At 39.6% G+C, this 26,166-nt stretch overlaps 2 protein-coding genes across 2 annotated transcripts in view; one reads left to right on the top strand and one right to left on the bottom strand.

Moving 5' to 3' along the window:
- LOC109398295 (uncharacterized) overlaps positions 1 to 5,493 on the top strand; it is a 45,963-nt gene extending 40,470 nt beyond the window's left edge. Inside the window, exon 4 of the mRNA XM_062849154.1 lies at positions 5,479 to 5,493. The gene's annotated coding sequence lies outside the window, so the exon portion shown is untranslated. The remainder of the gene's footprint in view (positions 1 to 5,478) is intronic.
- LOC109398292 (WD repeat-containing protein 75) overlaps positions 1 to 26,166 on the bottom strand; it is an 80,383-nt gene that overhangs the window by 47,278 nt on the left and 6,939 nt on the right. Inside the window, exon 3 of the mRNA XM_062849153.1 lies at positions 13,216 to 14,518. Coding sequence (XP_062705137.1) covers positions 13,216 to 14,518 — 1,303 coding nt within the window. The remainder of the gene's footprint in view (positions 1 to 13,215; positions 14,519 to 26,166) is intronic.

A 26,166-nucleotide genomic window follows, 5' to 3' on the forward strand; every position in this document is an offset into this window, starting at 1 on the left:
TACGAATTGGAAATACTAAAAGCACTCTGTGAACGGATCCTATGTAAAAAAGTGTCGTTAGATACCGCGGTAAAATATCAAGCTCTTGCCGCACTTAGCAATGCAATCCAGCTGCAACAGACGGTTGCCGAATTCATCACAAACAACATAGCGGCTGTGCAGAAAACAGATGATTGGAAACATATGGTGCAAATGCATTCTGTCAGCTTGCTCTGTCAAAACGATAAGCAAAATGCTGAGCACAAAGACGACCAAGATGGCGTCCAATGAAAAAGATGGAGTCAACCTAGAACGGTTTTGTGGTGATTTGTCATCTTGTCTCACCGGAAAAAGAAATCACTGCTAGCACCATACAGATATGTTACAACCAAATAATAAAACAAGCAATGAACAGTGTTTTACCAAAGAAAGTGACAATCCTGAGCTATACATTAACTATACACAGAACAATTGAATAAATAACATTTTGTTACATGGAATGAACCATAATAAAAAATATGTACCGATTTGAACAGCACGATTGTGCTGATTCGTCACAAAAAGGATACCGTGCCATGCCCTAATACCGTGACCTTAAGGATGCTCTTCACTTCAAAGAGCCCTGTAAAAATCAATAATCCATGTTTCTTAATTTTCCAAACGCTATATTCTTACTTATTGTGTGTAAGGTGTATAATAAATATGATTAATGGAATTCCAAATGTTTAATCCATTGTTAGAATCAAAATTGTAAAACATAGCATTGTTCCTAATACCGTGTATGTGGCCCGCATACATTGGTGGTCCTTTGAATCATCACTATATCAATCATACTAAGTTTATACTTAAAAGAACCTGTGCGGCAAACGTTGCCTAGAGGTTTGTGCAATTGATTCATAAAGTAAAAAGTATCAATACTATTTTCAGTTTGCAAGTTTTACTCGAAACACGGTATTTGGAACACAAAAGGAACCATGCCCTAATACCGTGTATAGGTACTTTGCACTCACATTCTGTAAATATTTTTATTCGCTTGTTTTTGTAAATATGTGCCAAATTTATCATGCCTAACTTGAGCAGGTTTAATATGCTAATGATTGAACTAGTTACTCAGTTATAAAAATAATACACTTAGTGAAATATTTGAGTTTTCTGTCAAATACACGGTATTAGGAGGCACACGGTATTAGGGCATGGCACGGTATATATGAAAAAAAGCCTAATTTTCCGGAAAAATCCAGTGGAAAACAAACGTTTTCCACAGACACCACCTACTTTGATAAATCATAACTCAAGAACGAAGCATCGTAAATATCACATCAGTTGCAATGATTGTGATCTAGAGTTAGGCCATATGAAGAAAGCTGAGTAAATACTCTTTACTCAGATCTCTGTGAAGTTTCACAGAGATTTGCTCCACGGTTTCACATAGATTTAGTAAAGAGTATTTACTCAACCACAGATAACAGACGTTTATGCTTATATTGGCAATGTGTGTAAAAATGCTCAACAGTCATTTTGTATGTAACGAGCAGCTGAAACTCATGTGGCAATCATTTAGAGATGGCGCAGTGATCGATAGTCAGTGATCGCTTTCAAGATTGCATGCACTATGCAATTTTACATTCAAGATTGTATTCGATCTTGAATGAAACTGGAACTTCGAACTATTCTTGCATTCAAGTTAGATGTAATGTCGCAATAAGTTGAGTAGATGGCGGTAGTGAGCCAACGTATATCGTTTTGAACATTTACACAGGATTCTGCGAAAAATTTGTACTAGCATAAACATCTGTTATCTGTGACTCAACTTTATTCAAATGGCCTAATACCAAGTCGTTGCCTGTCATTACACGCTAATAAAACCGTTCCAGAAATCGTCAACGTCCAGTCACGAGTTCTGGAACTAGCTGAATTTTTGCTTTACGAATATACACCGTGAATAAAAATCACGGAACCAGGAACTATTGGGAATCATGTGCCGTAGTTGATTCGTAATGTCTGCCTAAACAGGCACCTAAACGGGAACACAATCATAAAAATGTGATTTTTGTTCCAACAGTTCCTGCACCACTGTCGCCACGTCGATGGTTTGGTCAAAGTCTCATTTATCTATTGTAAGCACAATGTATTCAACGCTCACTCTTCACTTGATTATAGTAATGGCAAGAGAAGTGCCACACAAATATTCCTATTATAATGATTTATAATAATAAGGAACAAAATAATTGTAAAAATAACGTTTGACGAATCGCGTTGGTCACAAATTCATGTAGACCGGTGTAAATTCCAATGTGCAAAAATCAATCTGAATCGATTTGAAACGAGACAACGTTCCACCAAACGTTATCATCATTATGCTTTGATCGCGTAGCGTTATGGAAGAGACTGTTTTGGATAAACACATAATCCAGCGCGGAACAAACCGCGCGTAGTAAACGATTAGTCCAGAGCACATATTTATAAACAAATCATTTGCTTTCCACTTCCCTGATGCTACTACGGTTATGCTTGGCAATGGAACTCTAGCGCAAGATCAATGTCAATGTCAATTATTAAGCGTATGATACGCAGATCGCATACATTCAGAATATTATAGGGAATGAATGATCAAGTTATATTGAATGAAAACGTTTTCATATTCAGGATCAATCATGATCTTTACTACGCGTTTTCATATTCAGGTTCATTCATGTTCTATATGATGCAAGAATTGTAGATGTTTGGTAGTACAAAAATTAGATCGATTCATGTAGGCATCTCCGGTAATACGCATGCGTGAGATGAATTATGCGATCGGATTAGATATTGCGCACTCAGATAAAGACTTGCCACATATACATAAGCATTATGATTAAGCAACATTGTGAAACCCTTTTAAACCAGACTAGCACCGCTAGGATTACAATTTTATGCAACTATCCATGCTCACCACCTAGAGTTAATCCAGGAAAACTCTAATCTATTGCAGAGGCTTAATTGCTGAAAAGATTCGGCTAAATTAATTGTAAGCAAGATTTGCTTGTAAGGTTTATAGCAAGATTATATGTATGCAAGTTAGAATCTCGATCCATCATGGCTAATTAATGATGTGAAAAGGATGAGCCTACTTTCTGGACGGCACATATACAAATGGAATAGTTTTCCACAGGATCAGGAAAAAACATGTTAAAAAGAGGGTGCGAAAATGTCTGGAGAGGTCTGGACGAGGGTATATAAGGGAACCCCGTTTCATGAATAAAGCATTCGCGGTAGATTCTAGTACGAGTCAAGTCAGACTCTTTGTTTTGAAATATCCGAAACCACCTAATTCTCTTCGGGTAACCAGTCCCTTTTGGAGGAGAATTTTGTTTTAGAACTAGCCACAGAGTGGATCTCTTCGGGTAACCAATCCCTTTTGGAAGATAAGTTCAACCTTAATCCTCTTCGGGTAACCAGTCCCTTTTGGAGGAGGATTAACCCATCAGGGAACAATCAGTGAAGCTCTTCGGGTAGCCAGTCCCTTTTGGAGGAGGCCACTGACCTTGATGGTTATTGTCGTGAGAGTTTTTGAGGTACGGAAATTTTGTATCTGCTCGACGGCATTAAAGAGGAAATCCTTCGCTTCCTCTAGGTTGAACACTCCCTCACAACCACGAATGCTTGCCCAAATTGGGTGCTCCTGCCCAAATGGTCCCAGACCCTACCTACTGGTATAGTCGTGGTTTAACAGTGGTGGCGCCGCTTTTAACTTGTGTTCGGCCTAGGTGGTTTGCTTAGGCGGTGCGGTTAGGTCTGTATGTACTTCGTACGTGCAGTGCGTACGGCTTCAGCATTGTGGTTACTTGAATAGTGTAGGATACTTGGAGGTCGTCATTGATTCTGCCGACACCATTGAGTGCTCATTGTTGGCGGTTGTGTTGGTGACGATCTCTTCAGCTTCATAATCTCATTTATACCACGCACAAATTTTGGAAAGAGGGACTGCTTTGTAATGCAAGAGAGGGATTTAAACTCTGCGTTACGGGTTGGGTGAGGTCATGCAGATAGAAGCAACCCAGGTGACCGTGCGGCTCGGGTCGTGATGGATGCATGAGTGCAGTGTGTGTGGGGTGCGCTACCCTGTGGGTGCAGTTGAGTCCGGGTTGGAGTGGAAAGAGACCCTTCTCTACCCTAGATCGGTTTCGGTTGTACGTGCGGGGTAGTGTTTGTCTTATTTGTGACGTGTTGTGCGTGGTTTACGGCCCGAGCTGCGTAATTACTTGGGAAGTATTGTACTCTGCAATCTAGATTTTGTTTTTAAGGTGAAACTATGGCTGGGCTGTGCCTCGGATTTGTTGGGCGCAGGTCGAGAGAGCTGGTGGCGGTTTGTGCTGGAGGGTTTGCTCGATTGGTTATTCACTGATGGTGGCCAGTCGATCGACTGTTCGCGCAGCCTGTCATTTGGTTTTTGGGGTTTGTGCTCTCAAGGTTCGGGGCGGTGCTTCGTTATATCTTCACTTTAATACTAATATTCCTTGTTTGATTAACTGACTATTATGTCCAGGCGCTTGACTCTTTCTATTTCATAGATTGCCAAATTTAAGGGTAATGGTTCAATATGGTGTTAGCAATCAGAGTGGATTAGAACGAGTTGGCGCCTACAATACACCAACACTAACACACATACACCAACACTTACACGCACACATGCACCTACAACTAGCTGTAAAATACCAGTGGGCGGGACAACGGTGCCTACCCAACAGTTGTAGGTGGGGTGTTTGGCTTAGCTACATGACTTGGTCCGGCAAGCCCATAAACATCAATTGGTAGACGTATTGCCTAGTGAAAAGACAACGCAGATGGGCGAAAGCCAGGGGATGCGTTGATAATAGCATAATAGAATAGTAGAACAGTTCCTGCACCACGAATGCTTTGAGAAATCCCAGCAGCATTCCAAGAGCAATTTCAACAGAAACTCCCAAAGAAATCTGAAGAGAATTTTCAGTAAGAATACGAAGAGAAACTTCTAGGAGGGTCTATAGAGAAATTCAGAAGGAATCTCTGAAAAATATCAGAGTGAATTTCTAGTGGATTCCATAGCGATTTTTGCTTTTTGTTTTTATTAACAGGTATTTTAACATTATGCTAATTTTACACTTTCAATCCATAGAGAAGTTACAGCAAGGATTGCTGGAGGAACCCTTCAAGATTTTCTAGAGAGGTAATTCCAGATAAAATCTTGGACAAAAGGGAAATCCCTGGAATTCCCCCGAGAGGGTAAGCTAACGGCGAATTCTCCCGAGAGGGTAACCCATAGTAAAAAAACGAATTCCATAGTAAAAAGCGAATCCCATCGAAAGGGTAAACCGTAATAAAAACCTAATTCCCCCGAGAGGGTAAGCCAGTGGTGATTTCCCTGAGAAGGTAAGCCATAATAAATAGCGAATTCTCCCGAGAGAGTAGGCTAGCGATGATGATGAAAATGATGATGTTGAGAGACGAAAGATGATGATAGGAATGAGAGTTGAGATATTAGAGGTGAGAGACGAGAGATAAAGGTTGAAAGAGATAAGAGATGAAAGTTGAAAGATGAAAGGCGAGATGAGATGAGTTATGAGAGATGAGAGATGAAAAATAAGAGGCGATGATCATGATGAGAGATGAAAGGCGATAGATGATGGTGAGAGAAGAAAGGAGAGATAAGAGATGATGATGAGACATGCGATATGATGATGATGATGATGATGATAATGACGATGGTGATGAAGGAAAAGAGGGTAGGCTGATGACGATAATAACACAAGTTTACAAAATAAAACGAAAGTCGTGAACTTCTGTCAACGACCAACATTTTTGAAGCACAATTTAGTGCTGATTTCGAAACCGACCTTAAAAAAATTTTAAGTAGAACAGTTTTTGAGTTTTAGCTCAATATCGAGTTTTGCAACTTTTCAAAATATATAATTTACTAAAATTCAAATATATTACGTTTTGTTCAACCAATTTCAAATCTTTTTCCATAAATTAAAAGCTGAATACAATACCATTCGATCATCTGAAAACAGGTTTTGCGTCAGATTGATGAAATTCAAGATATTGGCAAGTTTTAGGGACGACCTTCTTAAATTTTAGCAAAATTCCCAAAAAATTTTGAAGAAATGTATTTTTTTCAATAAGAAAAAACCAACTTAAAAATTCTTTCTCGACGTTTATTTGACATATCATATGTAGGCGAGTTACAGTAAAAATTTCAGCTCAATCGGAGCATTGATTACGGAGAATGAGATGTTTGAAGTAAGCGACTTTGCTTGAAAATAGAACAAAAATCGATTTCAAATCATCAGCCTTGTATGAAAAGTCGAAAAAAATTCCGCTCTACTGTAATTTTTTTCCTTCGCGTTTTCGAACTCAGGGCATGATTCTACACCAAAAATGATCATCAGCTTACCGAGTTCAAAAATGCTGTAAACTAGTGTAATGGTGATGAAAGATGAGAGATGATGTTGAGATGAGTGATGAGAGATGGTGATGATAATGATCTTGATGATGATGTTGAAGATGAGAGATGAAAGATGAGCGATGAGAAGAAAAATGATAAATGACAGATGAGAGATGAAAGACGATAGATGCCTGACGAGATGAGAGATGATGATGAGAGAATAAGATATGATGAGAGTTAAGGTATGATGATGATGGTGCGTGATAACAGATGAGAGCAGATGGTGATGATTAGAAACGAGAGTTGAGATTTGCATGACTGTGGCAAAGGTTAAAAATAAAAGATGTGAAAATGTCTGGGAAAAAGTAATAGATGTGACGATGCTGGTGATTGGCAATGAGGACGATTGTGATGGTGATAAATGATAAAGATGAAACATAAGAGTTAACAGTTGAGATATGAGTGATGAAACATAAAGGTAAGAGATGAGATATGCGAGATGAATGATGAGATGAATGATGAGAATAAGAGATGATAGGTGACGATGATGAGTAATGAGAGATGAAAGATGATAGATGATGATTATGATGAGAGATGAGATATTAGATTGGCACAGCTGTGGTAAATGTTAAGAAAATGAGAAATTTGCTGGAAAAATGTAATAAAAGTGACGAAGACTGTGATTAGAAATGAGGATGATTGTGGCGGACTGGCGGAGATGATTAATAATGATGATAGATAAGAGATGAAGGATCAGAGATGATGATCATAAGAGATTGTGATGATGATGATTAATATTGATGATGGATGAGAGAGGAAGGATTAGGGTTTAGAGATGAGATAGGAGATAATAGATAAGAGAAGACGATAAGATAAAGATGATAATGATGATGATGATGGTGATGACAGATGGGAGATGAAATATGAGAAATGATGATGATGAAAGATCAAAGCTGAAAGATAAAAGATAAGAGATGATGATGATGATGAGAGATGAAAGATAAGAGATGAGAGAAAAAAAGAGATGAGAGACAATGATGATGATGAGATGAGAAAACCTCTACGAGTTCATAACAAATGCTTCCATCACTTCCCGTGAAATTCTTCACGAGTTTTCCGGCAGTTTCCCGGAAATTTCTTCAGAAGCTATGCTGGAATTCCTTAAGGAGTTCCGCAGGATTTACTTCGAAAACCTTTAAAAAAATCCTACAGGATATCCTCCGGGAATTCCTCCGGGAGTTCCTCGAGAAGCCCTCGGGAAGTTCCCTGACGATTCCACGGAAGTCCCCCAAGGATTTCTCCATGACTTTCCTGAAAACTTCTCCAGGAAATTTTCTCAGGAGTTCCTCCAGAAATTTCCCTTGGGATCTCTCCAAAAAGTTTTCCAGGGATTCCTCCAGGTATTTTCCTAGGAATTCTTACAGGGATTTCTCTAGAAAATTTTCCAAGGATTTCTTAAGGGTTCCTTCATGGACTCATCCAGGAATTCATTCAGGTATTTCTCCAGGAATCCCTTCAGAGTTCCTTCAGGAATTCATCCAAGATTTTCTCAAACAACTAATCCAGGGATTTCTTCAGGAATTCCTCAAGCGATTCTTCCAGAAATTCCATCTAGGGATTTCCCCAGAGTTTCCTTCAGGAATTCCTTCAGGGAATTTTATCTGGTAATTTTCCTGGGTTATTTCTCCAAAAATTCTTTCAGGACTTTCTCCAGGAATACTTCCAGGAATTTCTCCATGAAAAACTGCTAATTCATCTAGGGATTCACCAAGGGATTCCTTCAGAAATTTCTCCACGGTGTCCGCCAGAAACTATTCAATTGGTTCCTCCAGCAACTCCAACGAGGGTTCTTCCAGGAATACCATCAGTCATTCCTCAAGGAATTCCTCCAGAGATTCCTCCAGAAATTTCTCCAGCAAATACTCCAGGAGTTCCTTCACGAATTACTTCAGGAATTACTCCATAATTTACTCTACGAATTCCTCCTGAAATTGCTACAGAAATTCCTCTAGGAATTGTTCCGGGAAATACACCAGAAATTCCTACAAGAAATATTTCAGGAATTCCTCCAGCAATTATTCTAGGCATTCCTTCAGGAATAACTGCAGAAATTTCTGCAAGGAATTCTTGGAGGTATTCCTGTAGGCATTTTTGGAGGAATTCCTGAAGGGTTTCCTGAAAGAATGCTTGATAGTATTAAATGACAATCCCTGAAGGTATTCTTAGAGAAATTTATAAAGGAATCCATGACCAAATTCAGAAGTATCAGAAGTTTTTAAAAGAGTTCCTGTCGGAATTCTTGAAAGAATTTTTGGAGAAATTCTTGGATAAATTCTGTGAGGAATATCTGAAGAAATTCTTTGAAAAATTTCTGGAGGAATTTTTAGAGAAAAATTTGGAGGAAGTTTTGGAGTAATTCGTTGAACAATTCTTGGAAGAATTCTTGGAGCAGTTCCTAAAGAAATCCATGGAGAAACCCTGGGTGGAATTCATGAAAAAAAATCTTAAAAAATCCCTGGAGAATTTCCTGAAGTAATTTCTTTAGAAATCTCTTGAAAATTTCTTCATGAAATCCTGGAGGAATTTCTGGAGAAATGCCTGAAAGTAATCTCGGATGAATCCCTGGAGTAATTTTTGATTTTTTTAAGGATTTCCTGCAGGTTTTAGAAAGAAATTCTTCGAGGAATTTCTGGCGAAACTCCTAGAGCGATTCTTGGAGAAATTCCTAGATGAACTCTTGGCGGCATTCTTGGAGAAATTCCTGGAGGAATGCTTGGAGAATTTCTTGGCAGAAGTTTTGGAGGAATTCCTGTAGAAATTCTTGGAGGAATACCTAGAAAGATTCTTTAAGGAATTCTTGGCAGAGTTTTCTGAGGAATATCTGGAGAAATTCTTGAAGAAATTCCAGGTGAATTCTCAAAGGAATTCTTGTAGAAATTTCTGGAGCGATTCTTGTAGGAATTTCTGGTGGAATTCTTGGAGGAACTCCTGGAAGAATTTACGAGGAATTTCTTGAAAAATTCCTGGAGGAATTCTTGAACGAATTATTAGCAGAATGTCTTGGAGGAATACCTGGAGGGAATCTTTGAGGAATTCTTGGCAAAAGTCTCAAGGGAATTTCTGAAGGTTTTTTTTTGGGTACTACACCGGTAAAGTAAAGAGATACAAGAGTAGAGCTTGAAGGTCTTAATTTCTGAATAGTTTGGATGATCTAGATTACCAAGGAAAGAAAGGAGAGAAGGAGAAGAGATAAGAGACAAGATAAAAGAGAAAAGAGAAGAGAGATAAGAGATGATAGATGATGATGATGAGAGATGGAAGATGATAGACGATGATGATGATGAAAATGATGATTATGATGATGAGAGATGGAAGATGATAGACGATGATGATGATGATGATGATGATGATAAAAATGATGATTATGATGAGAGATTAGATTGGCACAACTGTGGTAAGGGCCCATATAGCCGAGGCGGTAAACGCACGGGTATTCAGCATGACCATGCTGAGGGTGACGGGTTCGATTCCCGGTCGGTCCAGGATCTTTTCGTAAAGGAAATTTCCTTGACTTCCTTGGGCATAGAGTATCTTCGTGCCTGCCACACGATATACACATGCAAAATGGTCATTGGCAGAGGAAGCTCTCAGTTAATAACTGTGGAAGTGCCCATAGAACACTAAGCTGAGAAGCATGCTTTGTCCCAGTGAGGACGATACGCCAAGAAGAGGAGAGGAACTGTGGTAAAGGTTAAGAAAATATGTGATTTTTTTGGAAAAATGTAATAAAAGTGACGAAGACGGTGATTGGAAATGAGGATGATTGTGGCGCTGGCGGGGATGATGATGATGAGAGGTTGAGAAGTGAAAGTTGAGAGATAAGAGATGAAATATGAGAGATGGAAGTTGAGAGATGAGTGGTGAGACATGCGAGTTAATGATGATGAAAGAAGAGTGGTTTGAGAGATAAAATAAAAGAGAAAACAGAAGAGATGTAAGAGATTAGAGATGATAGATGATGATGATGAGTAATGAGAGATGAAAGATGATAGATGATGATTATGATGAGAGATGAGATATTAGATTGGCACAACTTTGGTAAATTTTAGGAAATTGGAAATTTTCTGGAAAAATATAATAAAAGTGACGAAGACTGTGATTGGAAATGAGGACTGGCGGAGATGATTAATAATGATGATAGATAAGAGATGAAAGATGAGAGATGATGATCATAAGAGATTGTGATGACGATGATTAATAATGATGATAGATGAGAGAGGAAAGATTAGGGTTAAGAGATGAGAGATAGGAGATAATATATAAGAGAAGACGATAAGAGGTGATGATGATGGTGATGAGAGATGGGAGATGGAATATGAGAAATGATGATGATGAAAGATCAAAGCTGAAAGACAAAAGATAAGAGATGATGATGATGATGAGAGATGAAAGATAAAAGATGAGAGAAAAAAAAAGAGATGAGAGATAATGATGATGAGAGACAATGATGATGATGAGATGAAAAAACCTCTACGAGTTTCTAACAAATGCTTCCAGCAGTTTTCCGGCAGTTTCTCGGAAATTTCTTCAGAAGCTATGCTGGAATTACTTCAAGAACCTTTAAAAAAAATCCTGCAGGATTTCCTCCGGGAATTCCTCCGGAAGTTCCTCAAGAAGTCCTCCGGAAGTTCCCTGACGATTCCACGGAAGTCCCCGAAGGATTTCTGCATGAGTTTCCTGAAAACTTCTCCAGGAAATTTTCCCAGAAGTTCCTCCATAAATTTCTCTAGGGACCCCTCCAAAAAGTTTTCCAGGGATTCCTCTAGGTATTTTCCCAGGAAATCTTACAAGGATTCCTCCAGCGATTTCCCTAGAAAATTTTCCAAGGATTTCTTAAGGGTTCCTTCATGGACTCATCCAGGAATTCAATCAGGTATTTCTCCAGGAATCCCTTCAGAGTTCTTTCACAATTCATCCAGAAACTCTAACAACTAATCCAGGGATTTCTTCAGGAATTCCTCAAGCGATTCTTCCAGAAATTCCTCTAGGGATTCACTCAGAGTTTCCTCCAGGAATTCCTTCAGGGAATTCCTTCTGGTAATTTTGCTGGGTTATTTCTCCCCAAAATTCCTCCAGGAATACTTCCAGGAATTTCTCCATGAAAAACTGCTAATTCTTAGGGATTCACCAAGGGATTCATTGAGAAGTTTCTCCACGCTGCCCTCTAAAAACTATTCCATGGGTTCCTCCAGCAACTCCAACGAGGGTTCTTCCAGGAATTTTTCCAGCAAATACTCCAGGAGTTTCGTCACAAATTACTTCCGGAATTTCTCCATAATTTACTCTACGAATTCCTCCTGGAATTGCTACAGAAATTCCTCTAGGAATTGTTCCGGGAAATACCCCAGAAATTCCTACAAGAAATATTTCAGGAGTCTCTTAAATAAAGACAAATCAATCAATCAATCAATCAAATATTTCAGGAATTCCTCCAGCAATTATTCTAGGCATTCCTTCAGGAATAACTGCAGAATTGTTGGAAGGAATTCCTGGAGGTATTCCTGTAGGCATTTTTGGAGGAATTTCTGAAGGGTTTCCTGAAAGAATGCTTGATAGTATTAAATGAAAATCCCTGAAGGTATTCTTGGAGAAATTTATAAAGAAATCCCTGACCAAGTTCAGAAGTATTGAAGCCGGTCTTGAATAAATTCCTATAAGAGTTCCTGTCGGAATTCTTGAAAGAATTTCTGAAGAAATTCTTGGATAAATTCTGTGAGGAATATCTGACGAAATGGTTTGAAAAATTCCTTGAGGAATTTTTAGAGAAAATTTCGGAGGAAGTTTTGGAGTAATTCCTTGAAAAATTCTTGGAGGAATTCTTGGAGCAGTTCCTAAAGAAATCCATGGAGGAACCCTGGGTGGAATTCATGAAAAAAAATCCCTGGAGAATTTCCTGAAGTAATTTCTTTAGAAATCTCTTGAAAATTTCTTGACGAAATTCTGGACGAATTTCTGGAGAAATGCCTGAAAGTAATCTCGGATGAATCCCTGGAGTAATTTTTTATTTTTTTATTGAGGATTTCCGGCAGGTTTTGGAAAGAAATTCTTCGAGGAATTTCTGGAGAAACTCCTAGAGGGATTCTTGGAGAAATTCCTAGAAGAACTCTTGGCGGCATTCTTGGAGAAGTCCCTGGAGGAATGCTTGGAGAATTTTTTGGCAGAAGGCTTGGAAGAATTTCTGTAGATATTCTTGGAGGAATAACTAGAGAGATTCTTTGAGGAATTCTTGGCAGAATTTTCTGAGGAATATCTGGAGAATTCCTTTGAAGAAATTCCAGGTGAATTCTCAAAGAAATTCTTGTACAGAATTGTACTCTGAGGCATCAAGAGTAGCGTAGATTATATTCCGCGAGCTTTCGCTACAATAAAAATATCCCAAGACTTACAGATATTGCGACCCATACTTGGGTCCATTTGTATGCCAGTGGAGACCCAAATAGCAACATATAGAGATACTCGTAATATAATGAGGTGCGACAGACACAATCGTGAAAGAATTACGCCGATAGAGTGAAGTGAAACAAGAGTAGAGGTTGTAGACTAATTCTAATATGTAGACATTATCTAAACATTTGTACCAGATATTCTCTAGGAACTCCTTCATATCATCCAGGATACCTTCATTGGTTCTTCCACGGATTCTAGCTGGAGGTCCTCCATGGACTACTCCAGAATATCCTTTAAAAATATGCTTTATGAATTAAAGCAAATAAAATGCATCGCACTGGCCCGAGTCTCTGCCTACCATAAAAAACATATCTGTAGGTACTTACATTCATTATCCCCGGTGAAGGCCGCAATCAGGTTGGTGAACGAATCGATCGCAATCCGCTCGACGCTCAAGTTGACCGTCACCTGAACGCGCAGCGTCAGCAGGTTCCACACGAGCAGCCGATTCTCGGTGGCCATCACCACCAGATGGGAGTACTCGCCGTGACAGAACAGGATGTGCCGGATTTGGGTGGTCGCTTTGAGCGGGTTCGGGGCGGCGCTGTTCTGACGGGGTTCTGACGGGACTAGTGGACACGTTCGGCCGCGAAGTTCCCGGTTGAAGATGCTGGTGAACTGCGAGAGGCACGGGGAGCGTTCGTTCCGACGTTGGTACTGATGGAACTTTCGCTTGCAGCGGAATTTGGCATTCTGGGCGAGGTTGTCCAGGATCTTTTGCAGGTGGTTCTCGGATTTGGTGGAGATTTGCTTGGCTTTGTACAGCTTTTCGGCGATCTTTTCCTTCATTTGACCTGCGGTTCGGCACTGGATGCGAAGGCGGTGGAACAGTTCGGCTTTCTGCAGCAAAGTGAGTTCGTTCTGCAGTTGGACCCGCTTGAAGATCAGCTTTTTGTCGCTGTCGGATAAATCCGGAGCAGATTTCGTTTGGTTTTCCAGGAAACGTTTCTTCTCCGATGGAGTCACGTTCTTGAACAGACTGGAGGCGTTTTTCGATTCCAGCACTTCCAGAAGTTGTTGAACGATCTTGGTCTTCTTGTCCAGGTACTGGCTCTTGTCTACGGTCTTCTTTTTGGCCGGAACAGCCAGAACCACCCGATTGGCACTTCCGTCGTACCCTGCCGGAGCGGACAGGACACACTTGAGCCGAAGGGTTTCCGCGTTCCATGCGCAGAGGACATTTCCAAATCCTGCCGCCAGTAGCGAACCATCCTGAGAAAATGAAACCGCCAGGACCGGAAGGTTCTTATAGTCAACCTTTCCGACGCAGATCCACACCAGCTTCTCGCCGCCGCCGGTGACCTCAATCTCCTCCAGCGACCACACTTTAACGCACCGATCGTTCCCGGCCGAGGCACACAGGACGTCCCGTTCCTTGGAACTGCTGGAAAACTCCAGCCCGCTGGCGCCGCCCTGGTGGACATTTTCCACGTTGGTGTTGAGAGAGTAGTTCTGCCGGGATTCGTCGTACCGCCAGAACTTGAGCCGGGTTTCCGACGAGTGGCAGTTGTCGGACCAATTCTCGACCGTCGCCAGCCAGAAGGCGTTGACGGCCACGTTCGTGACGACCGTGTTGTAGATTATTTTGTTCTGCTCCAGCGTGTTATAGTTACGCAGGGTGATGTCCAGCTGGAATGAGAATTGAAAGTATGATTGAAATGATCATAACCATGGAACTTTTAACCCTTTGGGTCCTGAGGGGTCACATATGACCCCAAAATAGAAACGGCTGTATAAATTCACCCATCGGATTGCCTTCGGCAAAGTTGCTGCAAATTCAGTCCTCTATTAGAGGAAAATAGGCATATTTGTATTTGAGACTTCATTGACGACCAAGAACATCCTGAACACCATAAAACTAAAAAAAAAACGAAATAATTGACATACCAGTTGATCTAAAAGCTGAACTTGGATGTGGGTTGCGTTTATATGTATTCATTGAACCTTTGTCAAGAATATCAAAAGGTGTTTTATATTCTTGGATGTTCTAGGTTTCCAAACTGTCCTATAGTGAAGTCCTTCAAATCTATAAGTATAATTTTATGTATTTTCGACACAAATAATAGCATTGTATAACCAACTGGGATCCGTGAAGCTCTTGACATCTACAATGTTATTTATAGACACTGCAGGGATATTCCAGGTCAGCCAAACTACCTTGGAGCTCAGAAATTCAGGTCTACACTTGTAACACTAGCCATATCTGTTATACTGAGTAACGTTGCATAATCAACCGCAGTTACTGGAGTAATCTGAAGCCTACTAGCTTATTACGCACCTTTGGGACATTCAGGATCGTCCAAAATGCTCTATAATGAAGCTCTTGACATCTACAACAATAACTTTATGTGATTTTGCCATAAATAATAGTATAGCATAATCTGCTGGGATACGCGAAGCTCTTGAAATCTCAAATGTCATTTAGAGACACTACATGGATATTCCAGGTCAGCCAAACTACCTTGGAGTTTAGGACTTTAGGTCTACACTTGTAACACTAGCCATATCTGTTATACTGAGCAACGTTGCATAATCAATCGCAGTTACGGGAGTAATCTGAAGCCTACTAGCTTATTACAAAGCTTTGATACATTCAGGATCGTCTAAAATGTTATATAATGAAGTCCTTTAAATCTACAATAATAACTGTATGTGATTTCGCCATAAATAACAGTATTGCATAATCTGCTGGGATACGCGAAGCTCTTGAAATCTCAAATGTCATTTAGAGACACTACATGGATATTCCAGGTCAGCCAAACTACCTTGGAGTTCAGGACTTCAGGTCTACACTCGTAACAACAGCCGTATCTGCTATACTGAGTAACGTTGCATATTTATCCGTGGTTGGTAGACCAATCTGAAGTTCTGAAGTCTACTTGTTTATTATAAACCTTTGGGATATTCAGGTTCGTCCAAACTGTTCTATAATGAAGTCCTTCAAATCTACATGAAAAACTTCATGTAGCATAGCGTAATCTGCTGAGATCCGTGAAGCTCTTGAAATATCAAATGTCATTTAGAGACACTATGGGAGTGTTCCAGGTCAGCCAAACTATCTTGGAGTTCAGAACTTCAGCTCTACACTCGTAACATCAGCTATAACTGCCATACTGACCAACCTGAAGTCTACTATATATTATTATGAACCTTTGGGACATTGAGAGTCGTCCAAACTATCCTGAAGTTCAGCTCTTGATAGTAACAGTAGTTAATCTAACAATAAACTTTGGACTCTAATCTGTAATCGCCCTGGCATAGTCCAGATCAACAACACTACTCCGGAGACCATAGCTTCAGGACTACACTTGTGATAATAGCTTTTGCCACTAGGTTAAGTAGTGCTACATAATCCACTGTTTTTACCAAAGTAATGGGAGAAACAGTTAGCGTTGTTATTTATTTTTGGGATATTATCGGCTTCCTTAGTTGATAAAAACAACCACTGTGATATGAGGCGATTTCGTTTCAGATAGTAATGTTACACCATATTGCCGTAGTTTCAGGTTGTATTCTGTTAGCTCCAGAGGGTATAATAGATTATGCAACTGCAACATAACTCTATTTAGCCAAAACAGAAACTTCAATTGCAGAAGATGCTAGATATTGAACATCATAATAGTTTGGATGGCCCCGGATGATCTTATGATGTCCATTGAACATTCAGAAGATGTATTGGACATGATTGATTACAAATAGTAGCTTTGTATAATGAAAGAAGTTACGGTTACACCCGTAGACTTTAGGATCATAACTCAAAAATTGGATGACCTAGGATATCCCGACTGGTCTGATACTGTCTATTGAACTTTCAGAAGACTTACTTGACATGATAGATTTCAAATCGTAGATTTGTATACTGGAAGAAGTTGCCGTTACACCCGTAGACTTTAGGTTTTAAGCTCAAGAATAGTTTGGATGACCTAGGGCTAGAATGTTCCAACAGATCTGATACTGTCTATTGAATTTTCAGAAGACTCACTGGACATGATAGATTACAAATCGTAGCTTTGTATAATGAAGGAAGCTACCGTTACACCTGTAGACTTTAGGAATCTCAAGAACAGTTTGGATGACCTAAGATATCTCGACCGATCTGATACTGTCTATTGATGTTTCAGAAGTGGACATAATAGATTACAAATCGTAGCTTTGTATAATGGAAAAAGTTACCGTTACACCCGTAGACTTTAGGAGCTAAACTCAAGAACAATTTGGATGACCTAGGATACCCAGAAAAAATATTCTGCATGATATTCTAACCTTTTTATGCTATTAAACATCAAAGCAACAGAGAAACCTAGAAAAAGTTCCATAAGAACGCTTGGAAAAATTCCAGCACTCTATGAAAAGCTAGGAGCTTGTTGAACTTTTTTGTGGGAGAATAAAAAAAAAGTTGCTATCCCAAACATTTTGGCCACCTCCTTCATGACAAAAACGCCTCTGAGATTTACGTCAAAACTTTGCTACAGAAATTCTTGTAAGCATTGATTTAGGAATACTTCAACTGATTCCTTCAGGAACTCCTACAACGTTTTTTTAGGAATTTATTTAAAAAAAATCTTCTTCAGGACTTCAATAAAACAAATTGAAAGGAAATTCTTCCAGCATTTCTTCAGGAATACCTCTACGGATTCCTTAATCAAGTCCTTCAATAATTCCCAGGGATTCCTTTGAGGATTTTTCCAGGAATTCCTCCAGAAATTTCTACAGAAATCCCTCCAGGAATTTCTCAGGGGATTTTTTTAGAAATTTCTCCCAGGGCTCTCCTAGAGATTCCTCCAGAAATTCATCCAGTAATTGTTGCAAGAATACCTCTAGAGATTCCTCCAGGAATTCCTTCAAGGATTTCTCCAGCCATTCCCAAAGGAAAACCTCCAGGGATTCCTCCAGGCGTTCCTCCAGGATTTTATCCAGGAATTTCTCCAGGAACTCCTCCATGAAATTCATCAGGAATTACCCCGAAAATTTCTTCAGGAATTCCTCCAGGATTTTTTCAAGAAATTCTTCCAGGAAATTCTCCAGGAATACCCTCAGGAATTTTTCAGAGATTCCTCCTGAGATTTCTTCATGAATTGTTTCAGGGATTCTTCCAGAGATTTCTCCATGAATTTTTCCATGGATTTTTCCAGGGATTCCTCCAGGAAATCCTTCGAAGATTCCTCCAGAAGTTCCTCTAAGGATTCTTCGAGCAAATCCTTCGGAAATTTTTCCAATAAATTAATGGAAGAATACCTTCAGGAATATTTCGGAGATTCCACCAGGGACTTCTTCACAAATTTATTCAAGGATTACCCCAGGAATTCCTTCAGGAATTCCTTCGCGGATTTCACGAGGAATTCCTCCAGAAATTGCACTAGAAATTCCTCTAGGATTTTCTCAAGGGATTTTTTTTTTCAGAAATAGAAAAATAATAGGTAATTCTTTCGGAAATTCCTCTAAAAATTCGTTCAGTAATTCTTTCAAGAATTCCTCTAGAATTCCTCCAGAATTTGATCCAGGAATTTCTCCAGGATCTCCAGGAATTCCTCCAGAAATTACCCCAGGTATTTCTTCTAGAATTCCTCCAGGAATTTCTCCAGAGATTCCAGCAGGAGGCTTCAGGGATTCTTCCAGAGATTTCTCCATGAAATTCTCCAGGGATTTTCCCAGGGATTCCACCAGGAAATCCTTCAAAGATTCCTCCAGGAAATCCTTCGAAGATTCCTCAAGGAAATCCTCTAGAAGTTCCTTCAAGGATTCCACCAGGAAATCCTCTTGGGAATTCTTGGGAATTCTTCAGAAATTCTTCCAGGAAATTCTCCAGGAATTCCTTCAAATTTCTTCAAGGATTTCCCCAAGGATTTCTTCAGGAATTCCTTTGAGGATTTAGTCAGGAATGCCTCCAGAAATTCCGCTAGAAATTCATCCAAAAATTTCTCAAGAGATTTTTTCAGAAATAAAAAAAAAAACAGAAATAGAAATAGAAATCTCACAGGATTCCTCAGGAGGTTCCTCTAGAAATGCATCCAGTAATTCATTCAATAAATCCTCGAGAAATTCCTCCAGCAATTCTCGAAGGAATACTACTAGGAATTCCTTTGAGTATTCCTCCAGGATTTTATCCAGGAAGTTCTGCAGCAGCTTATCCAGGATTTTCTCCAGGAATTGCTCCTGGCATTCTTCAGAAATTGTGTTAGCAATTCGTCTAGGAATTTCTCTAGTAAATCCTCTAGGGATTTCCTCAGATATTCTTCCAGGAAATTCTCCAGGAATTTTTCAGGGATTTCTCCGCGAATTTCTCCAGTAACATTCCCAGAGATTTCTCCAGGGAATCCTCCAGAAATTCCTCCAAGAGTTTTTCCAGGAACTCCTCCAGGAATTCTTCCACGGATTGCTCCAAGAATTCATCCAAGAAATATCTCCAGGAATTACGCCAGGAATTTATTCAGAAGTTTCTCCAGGCGTTCCTTCAGTAATTTTTCCACAATTTCCTCAGAGGAATCCTCTAGAAATTTATCTAGGATTTTTTGTAGGATTTCCTCATGAGATCTCTTCAGAAATTCCTCTAGGTAATTTTCCCATAATTTATCCCGGAATTCCTCCAAGTATACTTTCAGAAATTCTTTCATAGATTCCTCCGGGAATTCTTGAAGCGACTCCTGAAGAATTCCCGAAGGATATCTTCTATTTCTATTATTCTAAAGATTACTCCATATCTATAAGACAGATTGTCTCAGAGTCCCGAGAGGAATTCTCCCAGAATCATGTGCTAGATTGTCTCAGAATCTTCCCTTGGGATTCTCCCAAAATGTTCCAGAATCCTGAGAGGAATTCCAAGAGCGGTTCTTTTACATTCTTGAGATAAATTTATCTAGAATACTGTGAAAGATTTTCGGAATTCTAAGATGAATTTTCCAAGAAACCTAAAAGAAATGACCCAGATTCCTGAAAAGAGGAGCTTAGAACCCTAAGAAGGATTACTCCAGAATCGCGAGAAAGGTTCCTTTAACGTACTGGGCAGGATTGCCAAAGAAACCTGAGATATACTCTCACAGAATTCTAGGAGATATGATTCTCCCAATATCCTGAGAAGAATTCCTCCAGAATCCTTTTATTCCCTAAAAATCCTGGGTAGAATCCATTAAATGCTGAGAATAATTCTGCCAGAATCCCGAAAGATATTCTCCAGAATTCTACGAGTGATTCCCGCAGAATCCTGAGAGGGATCATATGAGGGGTTTTTCCAGATTCTTAAGAGAAGTACACTGAAGTTTTTTTTTACGACGGTAATGGTCCCGCGTAAAAAAAAACCGCGTAAAAAAAAACCGCGTTATTTCAAGACCCGTCGTAAAAAAAAACCGCGTTATTTCAAGACCCGTCGTAAAAAAAAACCGCGTTATTTCAAAAAACGTCGTAAAAAAAGTCAAGTCACGTTAGATGTGGCGCTGACTATTTTACGCGTGTTTTTGAAAAAACGCGGATTTTTTTTACGACGGTTTTTGAAATAACGCGGTTTTTTTTTACGACGGGTCTTGAAATAACGCGGTTTTTTTTTAGGACGGACCGCGTAAAAAAAACCGCGTAAAAAAAAACCGCGTAAAAAAAAACCGCGTAAAAAAAAACTTCAGTGTATATCTAGAAACCTAGGAAGAATTTATCCGAAAATCTGATAAGGATTGTTCCTAGAGAAGGGATTGCAAAAATTTCTATAATAAACTTCCCCAGCATCCTGTGAAGGATCCTCTAGAATTCTGAGAGGTATGCCCACTTAAAACAGAAAAAATACCGCAGATTACTGAAAGACATTCCCCCAAGAATCTTTGAAAGGACTCCCCTAAGCTCCTGAAAGAGATTGTCCCAGAACACTGAGAGTGATTCCTCCGGAATACTTTAAATTATTACATCGGAATCTCAATAGGTACAAACTTCTGAGCAAATTCCTGGCGTAATTGCTGGCAGAATTCCTGGAAGAATTCCTGGAGAAATTCCTTGAGCAATTTTTGTGGGTGAATTCTTGGAATCCCTAGGAGAATTCTGGGAGAAATTCCTGAAGAAATCTCCAGAGGAGCTCTGGGAGGAATTGCTGGAGAAATTTCTGCAAAAATCTCTTGAGAAATTCCAGGAGGATTTCCTGAAAGAACACTTGGAGGAATTTCTGGAGGATTCCCTGGTGGAATCTCTGGAAATATCCCTCGAAAAATTCGTGGAGAAATTCCTGAAGTAATTGCTGGAGGAATCCCTGAAAATTCCCTCAAAGTATTCCTGGAGAATTTCTTGAAAGAATCTCTGAAGAAATCTCAAGTGGATTTCCAGGAGAAGTTCCTGGACGAATTGCTGGCATAATTCCTGAAGGATGCCAGGAATATTCCGGAAGAAATTCCTGGGGTATTTCCTGGAGGTATTACGGAAGAAATTTCCTGGAGAAATTCCTAGATAATATCCCGGAGGAATAAATGGAGGAGTTCCTAGTGGTATTCCTGTGTAATTTTCTGGAGGAATTCTTGAAAGAATTACTGGATGAATATCTAGAGGAATCTCCAGAAGAAATCTGAGAGATTTCTGTTTCTATTTCTGTTATTTTTCTATTTTTCAAAGAACCCCTTGAGAGATTCCTGGAGCAATTTCTAGTGGAATTGCAAGTGGAGTTCCTGGAGAAATTCTCGAAGGCATTCCTGAAGGAATCCCAGGGGGTTTCCTTGAAGAAATTTGTGAAGAAATCCCTGGAGGAATATCTGGAGAAATCCCTGGTGGAATACCTGGAGCAATCCCTGAAAAATTCCAGAAGGAATTCCTGGAGAATATTCTTGAAGAATTTCTGAAGAAATCTCTAGAGGATTTCCTGAAAGAATCTTTGGAGAAACTTTTGGAGGATTTCCTGAAGGAATCTTCAAATAATTTCCTGAAGAGATTTTTCACGGAGAAATCTCTGGAGGAATCCCTTCAGGAGGGAAATCCCCTGGAGGAATATCTGGAGGAATCAGGAAGCAATTCCTGATAAAATCTTGGGAGAAATTCCTGGAGAAATACCTAGAGGAATTGCTGACATAATTTCTGAAAGATGTCCAGGAGAAATTCCTGAAGTAGTTCCTGATGAAATTACTGGGGTTATTCCTGGAGAAATGCCTGGATAAAATCCTGGATGAATACCTGGAGGAATTACTAGAGGTATTTCTTTGGGTATTTCTAGAGGAATCTAAGAGAAATTCTCGGAAGAATTACTGGATGAATTTCTAGAGCAATTTTGGGAGAATTCTATTTCTGTTCTATTATTTTTCTTTTTCTGAAATCCTGGAGGAATTTCTAGCGGAATTTCTGGAGGAATTCTTGGATAAATCCTTGAAAGAATGCCTGAAGGAATCTCTGGTGGAATCCTAGAAGCAGTTTGTAAAGAAGTCCCTGGGGGAATCCCTGAAAAATTACTGATGGTATTCCAGGAATTTCCTGGAAGAATTTATGAAGAAATCCCTAGAGGATTTCTAGGCAGAACCCTCTGGAGGATTTCCTGGAGGAAACCCTGAAATATTCCCGAGGTTATTCCTGGAGAATTTCCTGGAAGAATTTCTGAGAAAATCTCCAGAAGAATTTCTGGAAAAATTCCTGGAGAAATTGTTGACATAATTTCTGAAGGATGTCCAGGAGCAATTCCTGGATCAATTCCTATAGAAATTTCTGGAGGAATTCCAGATGAAATTCTTGGGGTAATTCCCGAAGAATTTCCTGGAATAGTTCTTGGAGATATTCCTGGATAACATCTTGGAGGAATTGCTGGAGGTTCTCCTTTGGGAATTGCTGGCGGAATCCGTTAGGGAATCTCTGGAGGAATTCCTTCAACAACTTCTGGATGAATTTCTGGGGGAATCTATGGAGAAGCTCTGGGAGAAATTTCTGAAAAAAATCCCCTGAGAAATTTACGGATGGATTTCAAGAGAAATCTCTGGAGGAATACCTAGAGAATTCTCTGGAAAAATCCCTGAAAAAGTTCCTGGACGAGTTTTAGCGGAATTCCTAGAGAAATATCTTTAGCGATTCCTGGAGGGAAAACTGGAAGATTTCTTGGTGGAATTTCTGGAAAAATTCCAGAAGGTATTCCTAGAAAAACCCTGGAAGAATTTCTGAAGCAATCCCTAATTTATGATGGTGTTCCTTGATTAATTCCTGGTGTAATTCCTGGAGGAATCCCTGAATAATTCTTGAAGGTATTCCTGGAGAATATTCTTGAAGAATTTCTGAAGAAATCCCTAGGGGATTTCCTGGAAGAATCCTTGGAGAAACTTCTGCAGGATTTCCTGAAGGAATCTTCAAAGAATTTCCTGATGAGATTCCATGGAGAAATCTCTGGAGGAATCCCTTAAGCAATTCCTGATGGAATCTCATGAGAAATTTCCGGAGAAATACCTAGAGGAGTTGTTTACATAATTTCTGCAAGATGTCCAGGAGCAATTCCTAGAGAAATTCCTGGGGGAATTCATGTAGAAATTCCTGGGGTAATTCCTAGATCAGTTCCTGGAGAAATTCCTGGATAAAATCCTGGAGAAATTCCTAGAGGTATTCCTTTGGGAATTTCTGGAGGAATCTCTAGAAGAATTTTTGGAAGAATTACTAGATGAATTACTAGAGGAATTCTGGGAAATTTCTATTTTTATTCCATTATTTTTCTATTTCTGAAAAAAATCCCTTGAGAAAACCCCGGAGGAATTTCTAGCGGAATTTCTGGAGGAATTCTTGGATAAATCCTTGAAGGAATTCCTGCAGAAATCCTTGGAGGAATCCTAGAAGCAGTTTGTAAAGAAATTCCTGGGAGAATCCCTGAAAAAATGCTGATGGTATTCCTCCAAAAAATTCCTGGAAGAATTTATGTAGAAATCCCTAGAGGATTTCCAAAAATAATCTTCAGAGGAACTTCTGGGAGATTTCCTGGAGGAATCTTCGTAGGATTTCCTGGAGGAATCCCTGAAAAATTCCTGAGGGTATTCCTGGAGAATTTCCTGGAAGAATGTCTGAAAAAATTTCCAGAAGAATTTCTGGAAAAAATCCTGGAGAAATTGTTGACATAACTTCTGAAGGATGTCCAGGAGCAATTTCTGAATCAATTCCTAGAGAAATTGCTGGAGGTATTCCTGAATAAATTCTTGGGGTAATTCCTGGAGAATTTCCTGGAATAGTTCTTGGAGAAATTCCTAAATAAAATCCTGGAGGTTATCCTTTGGGAATTCGTGGCGGAATCCTTGAAGGAATTCTAGGAGGAATCTCTGTAGTAATTCCTTCAACAATTTGTGGATGAATTTCTGGGGGAATCTCTAGAGGAGCTCTGGGAGAAATTTCTGAAAAAATCGCCAGAGAAATTCCCGGAGGAATTTCTGAAGAAATCCCTGGAAAAATCACTAGAAAAGTTCCTGGGGGAGATTTTAGTGCAAATCCTGGAGGAATGCCTGTAGCAATTCCTGGAGGGAATACTGGAAGATTTCTTGGCGGAATTTCTGGAAAAAATCCATAAGGTATTCCTAGAAAAAATCCTGGAAGAATTTCTGAAGGAATCCCTGAAGGATTTCCTGGAGTAATTCCTAGAGGAATTACTGAAGAAATCCGTGGATGAATCTCTTAGGGAATTCGTATAGGAATACCAGGAATAATTCCTCAAGAAATCGCAGATGGAGTTCTTGAACAAATTCGGGAGGAATCCTTAGAAGAGTTTCTGAAGAAACTCCAGAAGGAAACCCGGAAGAAATTTCAAGAGGAATTACTAAGGGAATCCCTAAGCAGTTCCTGGAGGAAGTACTGAATCAATTCCTAGAAAAGTTCCTTAAAAAATACAATGCGGAATTGCTGGAGGAACCCTAAAGAGTTCGTGGAAGAATCTTTGGAGGATGTTTAAAATAAGTTGTTTCAGAAAGAATCACAGAAGGAAGTCCCGAGTTAAGTCCTGCAGAAATTCTTGGAGGAACCCCTGGGGGATATCCTAGAAGAATACCCGTAGAGATTAACAGAGGAATCTCTAGAAATACTCCTGAAGGAATCTCTATAAGAATTCCTGGAGGAATTTCTGGAGAAATATCTATACGCATTTCAATTCCCAGAGGATCCCTGGAATAATTCTTAGAGGAATCTCTGAAGAAATTCATGGAGAATTCCCAGTAAAAATTTCTGAAGAAATTGCAGATGGAATCCTTGGAGAAATCCTGAAGGAATACTAATAAGAGTTCGTGGAAGAACGCCTTGGGGAATCCCTGTAGCAGTTCCTGAAGAAACCCCAGGAGAAATCCTGGGGAATTCCTAAATAGTTCCTGGAAGAAGTATTGGATTATTTCTTGGAGAACTTCTGAAGGAATTCTAAAAAGTGTTCCTGGGGTTTTTTTTTAATAATTCTTGGAGTTGTTTCTGAAATAAACACAGAAGATATTCCCGGTCGAATCCTTGGAGGAATGCTTGAAGGAAAATCTTAAGGAATCCCGGAAGCAATCCCATGATTAATTCCTTAGGAATTCCCAGGAAAGCTTTCTTAACAAATTCCTGGAAGAATTTCTGTAGGAAAAAAAATGAAGGCATCCATGTTTGCAATATTTTTTGGACGAAGAATTTTTGGAATTTTTGGATGGAGAATGTTTTGTACAATGATTTAAGGAACTCCTGGAAATTTCTGGAGGAATTATCGAAAAAAGCACTGGAGCAATCACTGAAGGAACTTCTAAAGATATCCCAGGAGAAATTCCCGGAGGAATGCCTGGTGAAACCCATACAGGAATTCTTGGAAAACTCTCTGGAGCAATCCATGCTAGAATCATTGAAGGAAGCTATGGAAAAATCCTGAAGGAATTCACGCACGCTTGGTGAAGGAATCACGAGTTCTTCCAAGTCCACACCATCCGTTGGTAGGCAACTGTCCAGGAACTTGACATCGCGACTGACCGTGATTTTTCCGCTTCTTGGATCCACTAGCCGGTACGCCTTGGAGACTATTCACTGTATCCAACAAACTTGAGCTTGATTGCTTTGCTGTCCAGCTTTCCTCGTTTCTCGTTTGGAACATGGCAGTACGCATCCACTCCAAATCGTTGAACGTGTCCCAAATTCGGTTTCTTGCCAAACCATCGTTCGGATTTGGGATCGTTCACGGCCGTCCAACTTGCTTCCTTCAACAAGAGTAGCTTCATACGAAAACTCTATTAGTTTGTCTTTTATAAATTAAAATGGTTCATCGGCCTCGTAAAGCCTTCGGGCGTCTAGGCCTTTTAAATAAATACATCAAAAACTCCAGTTGTCGTAGTTGGTCCCGTACATAGTTGGTTGAATTATTATGC

The sequence above is a fragment of the Aedes albopictus genome, chromosome 2 (genome assembly GCF_035046485.1).
Source record: "Aedes albopictus strain Foshan chromosome 2, AalbF5, whole genome shotgun sequence".
NCBI classification, from domain to species: Eukaryota; Metazoa; Arthropoda; class Insecta; order Diptera; family Culicidae; genus Aedes; species Aedes albopictus.